The following is an 18407-nucleotide window of genomic DNA, read 5'->3' as shown; positions in this document are numbered from 1 at the left end:
CATCAACATGTGAGATAAAATATTCATAATATATTGCCACCAGAGAATTTGTTGATTCTTCTTTTTTTAAAATCAATGATTCCTACTTTTAGCACAAATGTAATGCCTTACTATTTCCTTCATTATTTAATTCTCCTCACTGCAGTTTTTTTTGTGCAAATTATACCTCTGTGATTTTGTATAACAACAAAATGTATATAATAAGCAAGAAAGAGTGTGTCTGTCTGTTTGTCCTTTATGCACGGCCATAGTTTTGTACCTGGAGAGGCCAGAATCTCCGTCGGCTGATGGAGATATCCTGGCCACTTTTACTCATCTGCGGTGGCCGGCTTGCGCGAACCCATGGTCACTCAGCCGGCCGAAGGGATTGTAGATGATCCAATGCCGAGTCCTTGGATGCAGCTCGGATCAGTAATGTAAGCAGGAGTCGTGACGCCTTCTGCTGCATTTACCATATTACAGCTATCGCAGCTGATAACATGCTAGCAGCTGCGATAGCATATCAGTCCGTGGCTGAATCACCCCCTCTGTTCTGCAGTGATTTACGTATCTCAAGTGATTTTGAAAACTATACTGATTTATGTTCTGTAAGTCAGTCTCCTCCTGATATACCGTATTCCAAACAGAATGAGAATACGCCTGCCTGCCTGACCTGTCATTTACACCTAGTCTGCATAGTTATCCAGGTTATAGGCGAGGACAATGTAAAAACATGAAGGCTGCAGGTGTACTTCAGGTCCAGCCTTCAACCTGAGCATTGCCGGGTATCCCAGCTAGCATTAGCATATACTGTAAAAAAAAATTGGTAGCCTTTTATAAGTGGCAGCTGAAATGCATTTCAACATAAAAAAAAAACATTATCGGGCAGTAAATGGGGTTACATGCCTCAAAGGAAACGTGTTTGGGGAAAAATAGCGTCTTTTGCACATATGTAGAACTGTATGCCTCTTGAGATGCACCTGCTTCTTCATTGCTAGGGTATATGCACCTGGTTACTTTAAGTTAGCACTGTCAGCGTGTAATGTGCCCTATAATACATGCAAAAGACACGCCTCCTAACAGGTATGTATACATCTACATGCTGGTCTGCCTATGTGAGATTGCCATGTCACCTCTCCGGGCATAAGTGTACATACATGCAGAATGCATTGATGCTGCTTTTGTTGTGGCACCAGCAGGAAAATGTTGCAGTTTGCATTTTGAGAGCAGACATTAGGTGGCGCTAGCAGACCCTACTGGGATGAACTAGAATTGATGGAAATTTGGGTTCACAATAACTTATTACAGATCACCTAAAAACAGAAGGGGTTGTAGACCCTGAGTTCCTGTAATAATTCACAATTTGTCCTCCAAAAAAAATAAGCTAACCAACATTATATATTTTGTATATTTTTTCTTTTTTTTCATTTGTTTTTAGAAAACCAGAAACATCTTACAATGAATTGTAGAAAAAAAAAGTTTTCCAAAAAAAGTTTACAGTAAACAGATATCCACTATTTACAGATAGAACAAGAGAGATAAGGTGTTAATGAATGTTCTCTACAGCAGGTTCTTATCTTACATGCAGGCTCTGGTACATAATAAGTGCAACATTTATTTCTGTCTGATATTGTGCAAACTGATCAAAACATTCAAACATGCCATACAAAGGGTAGCGTTCTACAATGGTAGAATGGATGACTGAGAAGCCAATGGCAGAGCAGAGGTGTATAGGGTAAATTTAAAGTGGATATTTCAACTATAACTAATAGATCTATGAATTCACTAAAATCTAGTAACTAATAAACTAAGGGGTCTATGTACTAAGCCTTGGAGAGAGAGATAACATGGATGGAGATAAAGTACCAACCAATCAGCTGCTGTCATTTTTCAAACACAGCTTGTAAACTGACAGGAGCTGATTGGTTGCTACTTTATCTCTCTCTCCAAGGCTTAGTACATATACCCCTGTATTCTTATGAGCGTCACTTCTGGCGGCTGCCTTCACAGTATGTAGATTATGGGGCTGTGGTAGAGTTGAACACAAGTCAGTTTTGCATATGTAACTTTTTGAGCTGTGCATGTTCTGGATTGTGCAAGCAACTATGGGTGATGCTGTGTTACTCAATTGCACCACAACTTGCAACTGAATGGCAGGTAATGGGACATTCATATGCATAGAGCTGGATTTATGGGGGCTCGGCTGGAGCACATTGCTGCACTGTGCAGTCCCCTGCATTTTCTAAGGGCAGAACGACGAGTGGGGGAGGGGCATAGGAGTGGCGTCAGCCCCCCTGTATTAAGTGCCCCAGGCCCTCCGAAGGCTTAATGCGACCCTGCACGCGCAGGCTAATGCTGGCCATACATGGGACATTTGATCACACAATTTGGGCAGTTTCTACAGGTTGGACAGACCAATCTTTTAAAAATAGTTGTATTTTGAGTCTTCTGCGACCCCGATGCGCATCCCCGCCGCCGTCTAGCTGGATCGCAGATCAGATGACTTTGCAGAGAGATCTCAACTGATCGTGTAGGAATTGACACAATTATGTGATGTGATTGATCAAATAAATGGTCTTATTTGAAATAGTTGCATTTTAATTACAAATCGCTCTGTATCTGAAGGGAAGAATTTTCAAGGGAAATTGTACAACTGATCTGACCAACTTTTGAATCTCACAGTGTATGGCCACCTTAAGTTTACGCAACTGTGAGCTATGAAGAGCTGCGCATATGCTTAATTTTGCCTGTTTTCAGACGCATCTTTTGGCCCACGGTTAGGACTGGCACATGAGTGCAGTAATATGATGACGGGAGTCACACCAAGAGCACGGATATCAGTGGCCCGGCCACAGAGATACATACAGCACATTAATAGTTCCATGCAGGTGACGATGTGTGCGCTGCGATGTTAGCTCGTTCTCTGCTAATGCCTTTTAAGACTAAACTGGTGTTAATTGTTCTATGCTGCTGTGTGTGTTTTTTTTTGCCTGTGGTACATGGACAGCAAAGAACATCACTATACAAATAAAACATGCTTTAACAAGAAAAAATAGTCCTTTTTTGCACATTTCCAGCACATTAGTAGCACTCCTGATTGATCCAGCATGGCGAGCAAGTGCTCTATTAATGGATATGTTGTGCAGAATATTCTGCCCAGCTATAGATTGATATTCCTTATGCAGTTTATCCTGCACTTTGTCCATTAATGTCTTGTGTGTTTATATCTAGTGATTTGTGATACATGACTTAAGGGCTGTTCATAGTCCCAGCACAAGCATTCATTGAGCCATAATGTAATCAAGAGTAGGAGCTGAGAAGACGATGGAAGGAGGCGTATACAGAGGTGAGTTGAACGAAGCATCTGTTTGACGTCAGTGAATGGTTATATTGAAGCAGAACTATGTATAGGCCGGGAGACCCTAAGGCTATAAGATTTTCTACAGAATACTGAGCTGATGCATGAAAGGACACAGGGAATTAGCTGAGCTACATACTGTACATCACATAGAACGTATTCCAGTTACACATTCCACCCTAGTGCACACACCATCCCCTAGACTGTAACAATATCAGGAAGACTAGCTTTGCAATTGTATTTACTTGCAAGTGTTTTGCAATAGTCCATCAATAACAGCATCATACTATGTACTGGGTTTATAAAGGACACCTTGTTCTACAATGGAACATTTTGTTTACAGATGTAAATAAAAGGTGATTAGTAAGCACACATAAGTCTCCACTATTATTTACTGTCACTAGTTCTAGACTTTTTATAAAGATAATATATTTAGTACTCCCTTTCTTTTCCTGTGCAAATACTGCTAATTAAAGCTAACCATGTCTATTATGTTCATATAAAATACTCGTGCTATTAATATGCATATACACCACTGTAATATCTATTGTATTAGTGTTTTTAGTGAGGTTACCACCCCAGATTTCAATAAGGAACTCCAGCTTTAATGCTTTGTGATATGAGTTTGTCCTTTCACCCCTAGTCGAGTCCATTTTTTATATAATCGGGGAGCTGAGAAGGGAGGGATACAAAGTAAATGGAACGGCTAGGCCTCGTCCCCTAACATACCAGGGCGTGTGATTTGTCAGAGTGGTCCTGGATATAGTCTCATAAAAATACCACTACCAACTGCAGCAATGTCAGGTCACCCCCCCATTCAACATACCCTCTCAGCAACAGTCAGCGGATCATTGTGCCACAAAAGGCTTGGTGGTGCTGTATTTGCAGGACAGCTGCAACGCTGGTTGCAGTTGGGAGCAGGGTTGTATTGTGCATGGGACTAAATAGTCAGGCATTGAGGTGCTTCTATGTTGCCCTTTAAAGAGAGTTGTTTAATATAAGGAATCACATACCCTCAGCAATGTAATATAGGGAAAGGTGGAATGACCAACAGTTCTGGGAGTGGTGAAATTAGATTGAATGGGGCTTGTCTGCACGTATCATCACCATAGTCTTGTTTATCCCATGCTTTACATCAGGAATGCTGAGAGCTGAGGGGAAATTATACTGTCTAGTAGATATTCCATTAATTTACAGTCACGTTGGATTTCCAAGACCTGTACACAAGTAGCCAGCAGCTAGTGTCCTTATAACTTACCCCAGGAAGTACATTATGCCATCTGCAAAGTATCACTCATTGATAACATGACATGAAAAGAGAAATATGACAGGATAATATCAATACATTATTTGCTCTCTTTATGAAGGATTAAATATGGCTTCCTATAATCCTATGAAATACAGCCTTTGAGGTCTTGTATTTAGACTGGGACAGTGCATTATTTTATCCATTAGTTATATTACAGAGTGCCATACAATGTGCTGGCATAGGAATTTCTCAGCCTGAATAGACAAATGTCAGAAGTCAACATTGTTATAACCTACAGATCGTTCTGCTTCCGTTCAGATCTTGAATCCCTTATAAATGTTCTGTATTATGTAAAGGAGAGTATCGGGAAGCATGACAAAGACATGATACAGTAACACAAATAATCAATTTTAGCATTCACTTTGCAGCGAGAAAACAGTCCATTTAATGCTCTGTATTGTCTCCGTGCTGTCGTCATGTCAGTTCACAAGCTATTTGGAGACTAACAATGTCAGGTATTGTGATGTGTTGGCTAATTACTGTATGATAGTAGTGTCTGCCATAAGGGAGCTCTGTCATTACTTTTCTCAATGCTCCAGTCTCCTGGTTACACAATTCAGTTTGTGACAAGTGAATAAGCGCCTTTCCTCTCCGTCTAGGTGATCCTTACTGTTGCCAATCATGAACAACATGAACGTTCAGCAGAATCAAAGAAGATTGTTTATACTGTACCTTCAAACTACATGTTGACATTGTGGTGTCGACATGGTTATTGTCAACTTTCTGACCAGATACCATACCTTCATCCTAGACCACCTATTCTGGTATCTAATGACACACTTCTACAAACAGGTCCTAAAATATGTTGTCAGCCAATATTACAGAATGAGTAACGGGGATTTCTCTAAGACATGACTGAAGCTAGGGAGTATTACATGGCTTTTCACAACTGAATTCTTTTTTAGAAAATCGAATGAATGGGGATTCCTAGGCAGCGATTTACAAAAACATACAAGAATATTTGCTCAAGCTGCTGTGAAGCTTACAAAATGATGGTGCTCCTAAAAAGCTCTCAATATATGGTATAATTTTCTGTATCTCTATACTCTAACATTACAGTGAGACTACTAAAATCAGAATGGTATATTACGGTTACATATGCATTCTCTCCACAGGCTAGAATGGAGAATTTGTCAGGCGTTCATCGTTCTCAAATCACAATTCTCCCAGATACCATGAGTTGATTTTATATGGTGGGATAAATTGTGTTCATATTAAAATACTCTGATTAACCAAAAAAAACACTGTTATGCCTTTGTGTGTACATATGAGGCTATAGGACTTATCTTAGAGCTCAGTTGTATGTACAGAGACTATTCACTGCAATAAGCTAGGGCATAGCAATTCTCTTTAAATTGATCACATTCATATATAATGATCTTTAATATGTTTTTATCAAGGTTATGTTCAGAAGTGCAGTGTGGTCATGGCACGTAATGTGTTATTACTGGCAACTCATTTTCCGCTGCCAATACCTCAGGTTTTTAAGGAGATGTTGCACTAATAAGCCTTTTACTGCACGTACATAATTAGTTATTTCATTATCCTTAACTTTGTCCACACCTGAATATGTATGTATGTATGTAACATACTAACAGTGTATACAACAAGGTGATGTACTAATGAGAACTATTGTGGTGACACTACTCTTGGCAGTGCCTTATAAACAAGGCACTGTGTTTATCATCCTGCAGTTAATCTGGGGGCAGGTATCTGCTATGTGCTTCCTATACAAAAAGGTACTGAAAGTGCAGGCTGTCATTCTGTTTACATGATGCAACGTCAGTGCTATTTTAATGGAGTCTCCGGCCCAAATGTGCAATTTGTGTTGTTCTCGGGGTACTGACTAGGTAACTAACAGACCCACAGTTATGTTGAAGCATGTTTGTTGTAAACAAGGTCTGAGTGACACTATTGTACATGAACGGTGATATTTTATGGCAATGCAAGCCAAGACAAGATGCAGAGCTGTAACCTTATCTTGGGTTTAGTTCACTGTCCCAAGGAGCCTGGAATAGAAGGAGGGATCAAGGAATGAGTCCAACCCGCCATCATAAGCTCATTCTTACCTTGGGAGACAGTGCTGGGTGTCCAGTGTATAGACCCTTCTATGGCCTGCTCTGTAAACCTACTGGATATTTGTATTTTAAGTGTGTTACATTGTCTAGGAAAACACAGACAGGACAATGTCTAGATTATAGAGATTTAGTGAATATTTAAGATTAGTTCCCTGTTTTCAGCACTGCGCTACTGTACCTCTATCTGTTTGCCACAGGAACATGTTTTGTGTCTTGGCTCTGCTTTGTGACTCATGTTGCAGGCAGGTGAACTACTCCTAATACAGCCCTTCTACCGGGATATTTTGTAGACAGGAGTTCCCAAGCCAATGGCATTTTCTCTGTAGTGCATTCTTGCCGCTTGGTGCTACCCTGGAATTTACACTTGGTGGCTGTGCCTCATGGCATGCACTGCCATGCAGGAATAGTGTGGGAATGTGTGCTAAACGGGTATGTGCAGTGGGATCCCGCTCAATAGCTGTCTTTAGGCCAGGGACGATTGCGCTGCCAGTTCCTGTCGTTGTGGTTCTGCTCAGAGTCACGCTCCAGAAGCCGGTCCTGTGAGTCATGGCCATTGGTGTTGTGCAGTCCACTGTTGTGGTGTCGATGAGGTTGGTACAGATCCTGGTAGGCATCGGAGTACTCGTCCTCCATGTGGCGGGAGCTCCTCTGGGAAGAGGCCGTCCAGGTCTTGCGGGAGGTATCGCTAGCCTCATCTGACTGCATTAAGCTGTCACGCTCTAGGGGAGAATGCTCATTGGCGCGATCTGTAAGAAGTTGCTGGTTCTGTTGATAAGGTCAGAAAGAGACATAAGAAACTGCTATAGGGTTAGTCCAACAACACATAATGCTTAATTCCACAGACAAAAGTGGAATCTTGAAATTCTTGTCACTTTGGACAAGGGCAAAATAACAGCTGTTGTACAACATAAAATATTGTATAAAATAACTGCATACACAATGCTTTACAAAGTATGTTGTAAGAATGTACTTAGACCAGTGGTTCCCAAACTTTTTAGAATCACGGTGCCCTAGAGTATCAGCATTTTTTCCACGGCACCCCTAGGGCAAAAGTTTCTTATTGAGAAATTCAGCAAAACTTAAATGAAGTAAATTGTGCTTATAAGTCACCCTTAGGCTCAGTCACGTGGTGGCTGACAGGGCTCCATTTTTTTTTGTCCACATATTTTTTGATTGGCAGCATCCAGCACTGGTTTTGCCTATCACACTGACTAAAAATTATTTTATTTGTACTGGACCTCCAACCCAAGGCACCCAGTTTGGGAACCACTGACTTAGACAATGGGAAAAGCTAATTGTCACACTGAATACTTATTTTATCATAAAATGAGTTTTACTGTACAGTATAATTAATGGTTTTATATTATCATGATCAATTGAAAACTAAGTGAAAAAAAAAGTATTAGCAAGCTTAAGAGAGTTGTGGCACTGGGCACTAGTGGCAGATTATTAGGGGGGATTTAGAATGGTAACAAGGGGCAGTAATGGGCCTAAACATTTCCTATCCAAATCCAGTGGTGCAAGGATGACCACAACGAGAGATAACCTGGTGAGGCACTCGCTGTATATTTTAGTCCATTTATTGAGATGCTACTCCTATGTATTACAGCCATGGCCAAAAGTTTTGAGAATTACACAAGTATTGGTTTTCACAAAGTCTGCTGCTTCAGTTTTTATGATGGCAATTTCCATATACTCCAGAATGTCATGAAGAGTGATCAGATGCATTGCAATTAATTGCAAAGTCCCTCTTGCCATGAAAATGAACTTACCGTAATCCCAGAAACAACATTTCCACTGCATTTTAGCCCTGCCACAAAAGGACCAGCTGACATCATGTCAGTGATTCTCTCGTTAACACACGTGAGAGTGTTGACGAGGACAAGGCTGGAGATCACTCTGTCATGCTGATTAAGTTAGAATAACAGACTGGAAGCTTTAAAAGGAGGGTGGAGCTTGAAATCATTGTTCTTCATCTGTTAACCATGGTTACCTGCAGTCATCAGTGCTTTGCACAAAAAGGGCTTCACAGGCAAGGATATTGCTGCTAGTAAGATTGTACCTAAATCATCCATTTATCGGATCATCAAGAACTTCAAGGAGAGAGGTTCAATAGTTGTGAAGAAGGCTTTAGGGCGCCCAAGAACGTCCTGCAAGAGCCAGGATCGTCTCCTAAAGTTGATTCAACTGCGGGACCGGAGCATCACCAGTGCAGAGCTTGCTCAGGAATGGCAACAGGTAGGTGTGAGTGCATCTTCACGCACAGTGAGGCGAAGACTTTTGGAGGATGGCCTGGTGTCCAGAAGGGCAGCAAAGAAGCCACTTCTCTCCAGGAAAAACATCATGGACAGACTGATATTATGCAAAGGGTACAGGGATTGAACTGCTGAGGACTGGGGTAAAGTTATTTTCTCTGATGAATACTCTTTCAGATTGTTTGGGATATTTGGAAAAATGCTTGTCCGGAGAAGGAAAGGTGAGCGCTACCATCAGTCCTGTCTCATGCCAACAGTAAAGCATCCTGAGACAATTCATGTGTGGGGTTGCTTCTCAGCCAAGGGAGTGGACTCACTCAAAATTTTGCCTAAGAACACAGCCATGAATAAAGGATGGTACCAAAACATCCTCCAACAGCAACTTCTCCCAACCATCCAAGAACAATTTGGTGACGAACAATGCCTTTACCAGCATGATGGAGCACCTTGCCATAAGGTAAAAGTGATAACTAAGTGGTAATCTACTATATAAAAGTGAAAATTTGTCCTTCTGTCTTTCTATACAAATCCACAGTTTACAAGCCACGATCGTGAAATTTTACATACGAGCGTATTAAAACACGGCGGAGGCAACTATAAAAATTTGAAAATCCTTGGCAACGCCGGGTACTCCAGCTAGTTGTAAATAAAAGCCTTTGACACTTATGAAATGATTGTAATTTTATTTCCGTATACCATAGTAACATCTGACAAAAAGGTCTAAAAACACAGAAGCAGCAAACTTTGTGATAACCAATACTTGTGTCATTCTCAAAAAATGTTGTCATTGGCTGTACATATGTATTATTGGGAACTTGGGGGTTGCTGTGTGTAATAACTAAGTGATCCAGAGTGGTCAGTAAAGATTTCTTAGCGTTTCAGTAGGAGGTCAGGCACAAAACATGTGCTGGCATGGAGGTATATTGTCATTTTAATTTACCTCTGTAGAGCACGTACAAATAGAGAGTTACCCATAAGTATCCCAAATGCTCCTGTCTTAGTGTTCATGATTTGGTTTAAAAAAAAACTATCCGGTATAGCCTGAGAGATCAGTCTGGGATAACTAATACTTAAAAATCAGATTCCATGGGAATACATTGGAATACCTATGCCTTATCTCTACCTCTCTTCCCACCAGGGTCTTACTATTCATAGGGCTGAAGCCTAGGAGCCCCACAGGGAGAAGTTGCAAGGCACATTCCTAGTCAGCTGAGGTTTGCTTTGAGACAATGGGGGCGGATGCTGTCACCGCTGCTACCTGGAGGGTTCTCTCTCCTCCAGACCTCAGCACACACAGGGACAGAAGACTCTGCAGGACTTGCGGGGATTCTGGCCGCCCACTAGAGAACCACTACCGGGTGCAGAGCAAGATACCCCAGCATAGAGCACACACTAGGACGGACACTGCAGCCTACTGGTAAGTGCATAGTGCGGGACATTACCACGACACACACACAAGGACATCCAAATCCCTGACGATCACCTTCAGGGCACAAAATACCAGAAAGCCTAGAGGCCTGGCTATGGGTTAATACGGCCCTGCTTCCCACAGAGACTTTAGTTGTTTATGTTAGTCATCATGCCCACAGAGGGTGTAGAGAAACAGTAATTACGACAGTAAAGCTTCCAAACATTATAAAATGTATATCGGGGTAATATGGAATTTACAGTATGTATAGATGGCAACTACCTTATAAGCCTTTAGCAAAAAGCAACACCTAGTGGTACAATACGTCACAGTGCAGTGTATGATAGTGCCCATCTTGGGCTAGTTCTCTGTACAGCTGCTGTTTATGTAGAAGACTCTGGAAAATTCTGAATAATTATCCAGTTTAGTTTGTTCTGAGCCAGAATTATGTTTTTGTCACTGCCATACATTGGAACCAGCGGTTTTAAACTGAAAAACATAAGTTTTTAGAAAGTGTTGCCTGTAAAGGAGTGGCAAAAATATTTCATATTATTTTTAAGCTTCTATATGCTCCTATTAACTCCTACTACCGCTATAGTGCCCATATGGAACACAACTCTATAACAGATATAGCTCATCAAGGTTAGAGTTTTCCAAACTTTTTTTTTTTTCGATCTACACCAACTGTACTCTTTTTAATCCAAGTAGTCGGCACAGTTTTTCTAAAATGTAAGTAGCCCCACATTGTAGAAGCTATTGTTACATTCAAGTTGTATGAAAAATATCTTTATGCATCTAGCCATATCTGTACTAATAACCAGTGATTTTTGGCAGGGCCAGCTCAAAGAAATGTGGGGCCTGAGGATAATGGGATGTAAAGTGCCTAATTTCACCTGGACTTTTCCTAGATGTGGTGAGAGGTGATAGAGTTTAATGAAGAACATGTGCAAAATATTCATCGGTTTATAGTGGGAATAATTGTGCATGACATTAACGTACTGCAAACAGGAATTGACAACACTTTGCTGCCGTGTGCCCCAGTAGACACAATAACGGAATAGATATTGGACTTAGAAAATAAGAATAGATAGGGGGAACTGCATAAAGAACAACTGATTTACTCAGCTGTGCAAACATTACATGCAGAAGTGCCCATATCATGCATAGCAGTGCCCACCACTGTAGCCCAAGAACTAACACTCCAATCCTCATTATACAGAACATTGTATATACTATATGAAATTAAATCCAAGTTAAACATAGCTAAATTCAAATTATTGCATCCATTACCCTAAATATAACTTGTCCAGCACTTATGCCCAGCAGCATCCAATTCATATGCATCAATGCCCACATCACAGCACGCAGTGTCCCCATTGTATCCAGCAGTGATCACTTACTGGCCACCAATGCCTATATTATACTTGGCAGCCGCACATAAAGTGCCCTTAGAATTGCCTAAATTATACAAAGTAGAGCCCAATTATACAGAGCAGTGCCATGCAGCAGCACCTATTGTCCAACACAATGTAAACTCTCCCTCACTCCCCCCAACAACACAGAGATACAGACCAGCTGCTTCCACTGGAAAGCATCTGCAAGTGTGAAGGGTGGCACAGAACAGCACACTGCCCTCTGGAGGCAGTGTTGTGACCAGGAGTGTAATGATATCGCACATGTCAGTGTGCTGTAGGTGAGGTCTCCAGATCTTACAGGAGAGATGACAGTGTGGAGTAACTCCCTAGTGCAGCGCTGTGCTGGACCAAGACAATAAGTAAAAAAAAAAATCAACTTTTTTAACTGCTCGGAGTGTCTCTTAAAATGTAAATATAAACTAACCAACTCCACAGCCCCAATGATCACTATTTTACTTCTTAAGGAGGAGATATTGGTGACGCGATCTTGCCATCAGTGTACATTAAATTCCTCTTCCCTGCTACTGCTCCAAAAGCTTTCACATACGATTGGTGATTATGGTGGATGCTCTGTTAACATCTGTCGTTTGGGGTATCACTCTAAGAGTAGCAAAATTTTAAGAGACGCTACCCCATGACTAAGCAGCGATAAGAGTGCAACGCCCAGCACCCCTTTTACAGGTCATCATTACAGACATTGTTTCCCACTCCTCAGGACTACAGCGCAACTAATAAATATGTACAACAAACGCGGTCCTCAAGGCTCCCCAGCAGTTAAGGTTTTAGAGATATACATGGTTGAGCACAACTGGTTAAATCAAATTGACCGAGGTACTAAATAAGTCACCTGTGCTCAACCATGGATATCTCGAAAACTTGAACTGTTGAGGAGCCTTGAGGACCACGTTTGGGAACCTCTGGTGTATAGAGTGCAGTGAGGAAGGTTGCACATGGAAGAATGTATGTTTATGACTGCAGTTTGTACAAATTATTATACCACACTTGACCTGTAAGACAACACATTATAATTGCCATACTCTATGACTGACACAGGTTACACTTATATATTCCCTAACCCCCTAGTACAGAGGTTCCCAAACGCAGTCCTCAAGAATCCCCAACAGTTCAGGTTTTAGAGAGATCCATGGTTGAGCACAGGTGGTTAAATCAGATTGACTGAGGTACTAATTAAGTCACCTGTGCTCAACCATGGATATCTCTAAAACCTGAACTGTTGGGGAGCCTTGAGGACCTCGTTTGGGAACCTCTGCCCTAGTATGTAAGCTCTCCCATGTGGGGTCTTCTTTCCTCTTGTTCTCTACTAAGCACTATTGATGCTACCTGTGCTCCTTGTCTTTTGTTTCCAAGTCCCATTCAGTGACTTTAATGCTGTAGGTTCGCACTTACATTGCCTACTGCTCATTGAACACACGATCTGCCTTGCCCTGAGACTTACCACCGCCTGTCCTACAGTATACCTTGGTATGTCATATTACATTATATTATATTAATAAGTAAAGTTATACCGTTACTATGTATATTCTTTGTACGATGCTGCAGATGCTTTGTGGCGCCTTAAAAATAAAATATAATAATATAATAGTCAGCTTCCTACCACATTTGTTCCCAAATTGGCAATAAAGCCATTATACCTTTCTGTTTAGTAGATGATGAAGATCTTAACTCCGCGCAGTTAGTTCATTGACCACCTGCAGGGCAGAGATACAGGTTGCAATTGACCTCTAAATGCTGATTCCCTGATGTATCCTGGCTGTTATATGTAACAAGAATCAATGCTATATGTACCACAAAATCCCTAACAGCCCTTATCTAATTCATTGAATATATACCTGTATATTTCTCAGGGAAGATATTGACAAGACCTAGGATCTGTGAACAGCTGAAGTAATAAAAGTGTAGTCTCACCATTGTACCAGCCTATGTATGCATATATGTGCCCTATCCAGATAATTACAGTCTAATATTATCTCAGGATTCAAGATGTGGGCTGCAAAAATGTGCAAAATGTATCCATTGAAAAAATAATTCACTGTTTTTACTAACCTGATCTGCAGTAAGGAACTGATCATGAAATAACCTGTGCACCTATCACGCGACAGCCCTAAATCCATGTATCTCTGTACCTGTAAGCCTGGGATGGCCGTGGGAGGTGTCATGGTATTCTGGGCAGTTTGTGGGTGCAGGGGGTGATGTGTGGCTTTCCAGTAAACTTCCATGTACTCTGCAAGGTGCTCACAGGCATCTTCCAGCTGATTCTCATCCAAAATCACATCAAACATTTCCTAAAGAGGATAATAATCATTAATCATGAATCTTCATAAGGTCATATGCTAGGAAGGAAAATAGTACAAGCAGAAAGGCATAAACTCACAGACACCCTGTATGTACTATGGGCCTGATTCAGATTTGGAAATAGAGTAAGATATAGCAAGTAACTGTGCATCTTGGCAAAACCATGCTGCACGGCAGGTGGGGCAGATGTAACATGTGCAGAGATATATAGATTTGGGAGAGGTGTGTCCAAACTGACATCTAAATTGCAGTGTAAAAATAAAGCTGTCCAGCATTTGTGGGCTACATGCAAAAGCAGCCAGTACTTACCCCATATGCAAATATATTTGCACCCCTTGCATTGCTACATGGTTTGTCCAGGTACACAGTTACTAGTTGTTTCTTATTCTGGGCCTGATTCAGGTTGGACCGCAGTTGCTAATACGCATGCATTCGACCGATTGCTGTATCTTGCGCAGATGTATGCATCGCAGTGCACGAACCGGCCACTGCAATTGGGACTGCGATCGTAGTGACTACGCAGACCCATCACAGAGTGATTTATAGGAAGTGCCGTTTGTGGGTAATGATGGGGGGGGGTTGGCAAAACGCAGGCGAGCCAGTGCGTTTAAACGCTGTTGCAGAGGCATGCATAAATTATCTACTGCGATGCCCTACGCAGTCTGAGGCCTCATAGGTTTAAGGAGCATAGCAGGGTTAGGGTTTGGTTTTGGGGGTGGGTTGGTTAGAGTTTGGCACCCCTAGGGCAGGCCCGCCAAGAGCAGTGGCGAGCCCGGGTAACAGGGGGCGTGGCCTAATCGAGGGAGGCGTGGCCGCGCCCCCTTCAACAACAAAAAAAAAGATTTTCAGCACCTGAGTGTGATCGCCCCCCCCACATGCATAGGAGACTGCTCGTGGCTGCTTCTCAGCAGCCACGAGCAGTCTCCCACTGCAGCTCAGCACACGCTGGGTGCTGGGCTGCTGTGAGGGAGGGGGGGGCAACGTCGGACCCGGGCCCCCGCCGGGCCCCTCAGGAAGCAATTTGTACCCGCTTCCCCTCCCTCTCAGCAACCCTGCCCTAGGGAGGAGGGGTTAGGTTTAGGCACGAAGGGGGGAGACTTAGGTTTAGGCACTAACAAGGAGGGGTAGGGTTAGGCTACAAAAAGGGAGGATTAGGGGGGAAGGGTACGTTTCCTGTCGGGAAGCTGCTGTCGGTATTTTGACAGGAGGCATCCTGACAGCCAGCATTACATACTGATTCCCTCATAGCATACGATGAGGTTAGCAATTTCTGAGTAAGGTCAGAGCTTGTGCAAGTGTGTGTGAGGCTGCGATGGTACTCGATTGTACCACAGTTTTTGCAGTCTTGCTAAACATTACAGATGTGTGTAAGGTAAAGTGGGCATAATTATGCAGTGCTGCGGCGGCATAGCGACTGCAATTAATTAGCATACTATCGCAGTTGAACTGCGTGCTTAATCGCCATTGCATTTGCAGTTGCGATCAGTAGTGAGTCAGGCCCTCTATTCTCATATCTGAATCAGGCCCTGTGTATTTTTAGCTAAACAAACTTTAGTATATGACAAAATACAACTCTTCATTTTAAAACATTGGATGAAAACCTGGCATGCATTCCTTCCCTCTCTTTACCTAAAACAGGGAAGGGTCAATCCCTGTTTTGTGGGACAGTGCAAAAGTACTAGAAATGTCCTTTACATTTGAGGCACCTGAGATTTTAAGCTCTCAGTGCCCCCCTCTCCCATATTTTCCTCCACTGTTCAAATGTATTCTCTCCGCCTACATCTCCACCCTTTCTGTCACCAATCTCCATACAATCTTATTTCAAGTCTCAAATTTCCTTCCAGTCTTCAACCCTGCCACTTCTTTGCTACCTTCTACACCCTCCTCTGCCCCATCCAATAACCTTCTACCTCTACACCCTCAACTGTCTCCAACTGCCTGTCCACCCTGTTCTCATTCTCCCTCCTTCTGTGTCCAAAACTCTGTACTCTCATGATTGACCTCCTAATGCTCCTTCTCCGTCTCTTGCTTTAAAACGATATCCCTCCTACTCCCTCTACCTGTCAGTGCCCCCCAAAGGTCCGTTCTTGGTACCAGTCTTTTCTCCCTGTATACCTCCTCGCTTGGAGATCTCATCAGCTCCTTCAGTCCCCATTTCCACATCTACTTTGATGTCACCCATATTTAAATCTCCTCCCCTGAACTATCTCCCTCCATCTTCTCATATCCCTGTCATTCTGCCATCTCCTCCTGGATGTTTCAGTGCTGTCCTAAACTCAGTGGGCGGAATTCAATTGATTTTGCGGCCCGCATCTCCCGTCTAAAGTGACAGGAGATCGCGGGCCGCTAATCAATTGTGCCAGCATTTCACGCTGATCGCACCCAAAGTGGTCGGGTTTAGCCGCGTAAAACGGCTAACCCCGACCAAAGTGCTGGGCGCAATCGCGAAAAGTGCCGTTTGGGCGTCCAAACAGGACACTTTTCGCCGATTTCAGCCCGCACCCCTCTGGGGCTGCGAGCTGAAATTGAGTGCTAGCAGCTGATCGCACCCGACAGGAGCAACAATAGAATAGCTCCGTCGGGTGCGAAGGGGGGAATAATCAATTGAATTCCGCCCAGTGTGTCCAAAACCAAACGCATTGTATTCCCTCCATCCAGGACCCTTTCACCTCCCTTTCTTTATCTGTTGACAGCACCTTCCTCACCTCTTTCCCACAAGTCCGCTGCCTGGGTGTCATTCTGGACTCCTCTCTCCCCTTCTCTCCCCACATCCAATCTATTTTGCCACTTTCTTTACCACAATATCTCTAGAATGAGACCCTTTCCCACCATTGATGTGACCAAAACTGTCATCTGACACTGCTCTGTTTCGTTGGTACACGTAATTATAAATTATGGATATATATTTTAATACAGTATATGTTTTAAAAAGATGTGCAGATACCCTTTATGAATTGCTTAATATATATTTTATTTTTTACAACGAATTTGTTATGAAACATCTTTTCGTATTGTAGAGGACACGATCTACCTACCCCATATATAGTTATATATACTAATACATAATAATATAACTATCAATTTTATAGATAGCCTAAATAATTGTATTAGTTTAATCGTTAAGTGTCATTTTGTTAGTTGTTTATTGTCACCACATACACAAAAGGATTCCGGAGTAAAAAAGATGCAGAAAAAGCCATTTTAACTACTGGAAAAAGCACACTACAGTCTGAATCCAATAGGGCGGAAATTACATCAGAAGAGGACCCGAATAAAGGAGCCAGGGCTGGGAGATCATGTATCTGCAATCCTGAGGAAGCCTTTACAGGCGAAAAGCGTAGAACGCAGAGCGCATCGATCCTGACACAACCGCAAGCGCTACACGGGGACGTGACAGGCTCACCACCAGCTCACCGGGACTCTGGAGGGAACAGAGTTCTACGGAGGAATTTCAACCCGAGGACACAGCACATCGCCAAGGTAACCCATCATTCCGCTCACAGCGGATGTACTTACCACCCAGGTAACCTGCACATACAGGATTTACCACCCCGTCCAGAACGGACATTGGAGATTAATACAGCTACACCACACAGGATATATATCCGGGATTTAGTGGCTTTACATCGCATACCCCATAGGAACTTGGGTCTCACATATTGAAGTGAAGTAAACCGCTAATTAGCGTATCACTCCACAAGGAAACTAATAATAACTTTTACACAAACACAGCCTTGTCTATCTCTATTGTTATATGTTGTATTGTATACCGGTATTAGTCAATAATATATAACTGTTCTTATCAAACCTTTTTAATATACTGTATTAATAAACATATCTCATTGCTACTGTATATATTGATTTATTCACATTTTTAGTAACTATATATATATATATATATATATATATATACACAGTCAGGTGCATAAATATTGGGACATTGACAGAATTTTCATATTTTGGCCTCTATTCACCACTACAATGGCTTTGAAATGAAACAAACAAGTTGTGCTTTAACTGCAGACTTTCAGATTTAATTTGAGGGTAATTACATCCAAATCAGGTGAACGGTGTAGGAATTACAACGGTTTCTATATGTGCCTCCCACTTTTTAAGGGGCCAAAAGTAATGGGACTACCAACTCAAAAGCTATTTCATGGACAGGTGTGGGCTATTCCCTCGTTATTTCATTATCAATTAAGTAGGTTAAAGGTCTGGAGTTGATTCTAAGTGTGACATTTGCATTTGGAATCAGTTGCTGTCGACTCTCTATATGAGATCCAAAGAGCTGT

General features: G+C 42.2%; 1 protein-coding gene across 1 annotated transcript in view; it reads right to left on the bottom strand.

Moving 5' to 3' along the window:
* Positions 1 to 1463: 1463 nt before the first annotated feature.
* Positions 1464 to 18407, bottom strand: part of CACNB3 (calcium voltage-gated channel auxiliary subunit beta 3) — a 448023-nt gene continuing 431079 nt past the window's right edge. The window contains exons 12-13 of the mRNA XM_088448158.1: positions 13947 to 14105; positions 1464 to 7489 (exon numbers count right to left, since the gene is read on the bottom strand). Of these exons, the coding sequence (XP_088304284.1) occupies positions 7175 to 7489; positions 13947 to 14105 (474 nt within the window). The 3' untranslated portion in view covers positions 1464 to 7174. The remainder of the gene's footprint in view (positions 7490 to 13946; positions 14106 to 18407) is intronic.

Source organism: Taudactylus pleione, unplaced genomic scaffold (genome assembly GCF_031769625.1).
Source record: "Taudactylus pleione unplaced genomic scaffold, aTauple2 ptg000005l, whole genome shotgun sequence".
In the NCBI taxonomy this organism is placed as follows: Eukaryota; Metazoa; Chordata; class Amphibia; order Anura; family Myobatrachidae; genus Taudactylus; species Taudactylus pleione.
This window is presented reverse-complemented; position numbering and strand designations above follow the sequence as displayed.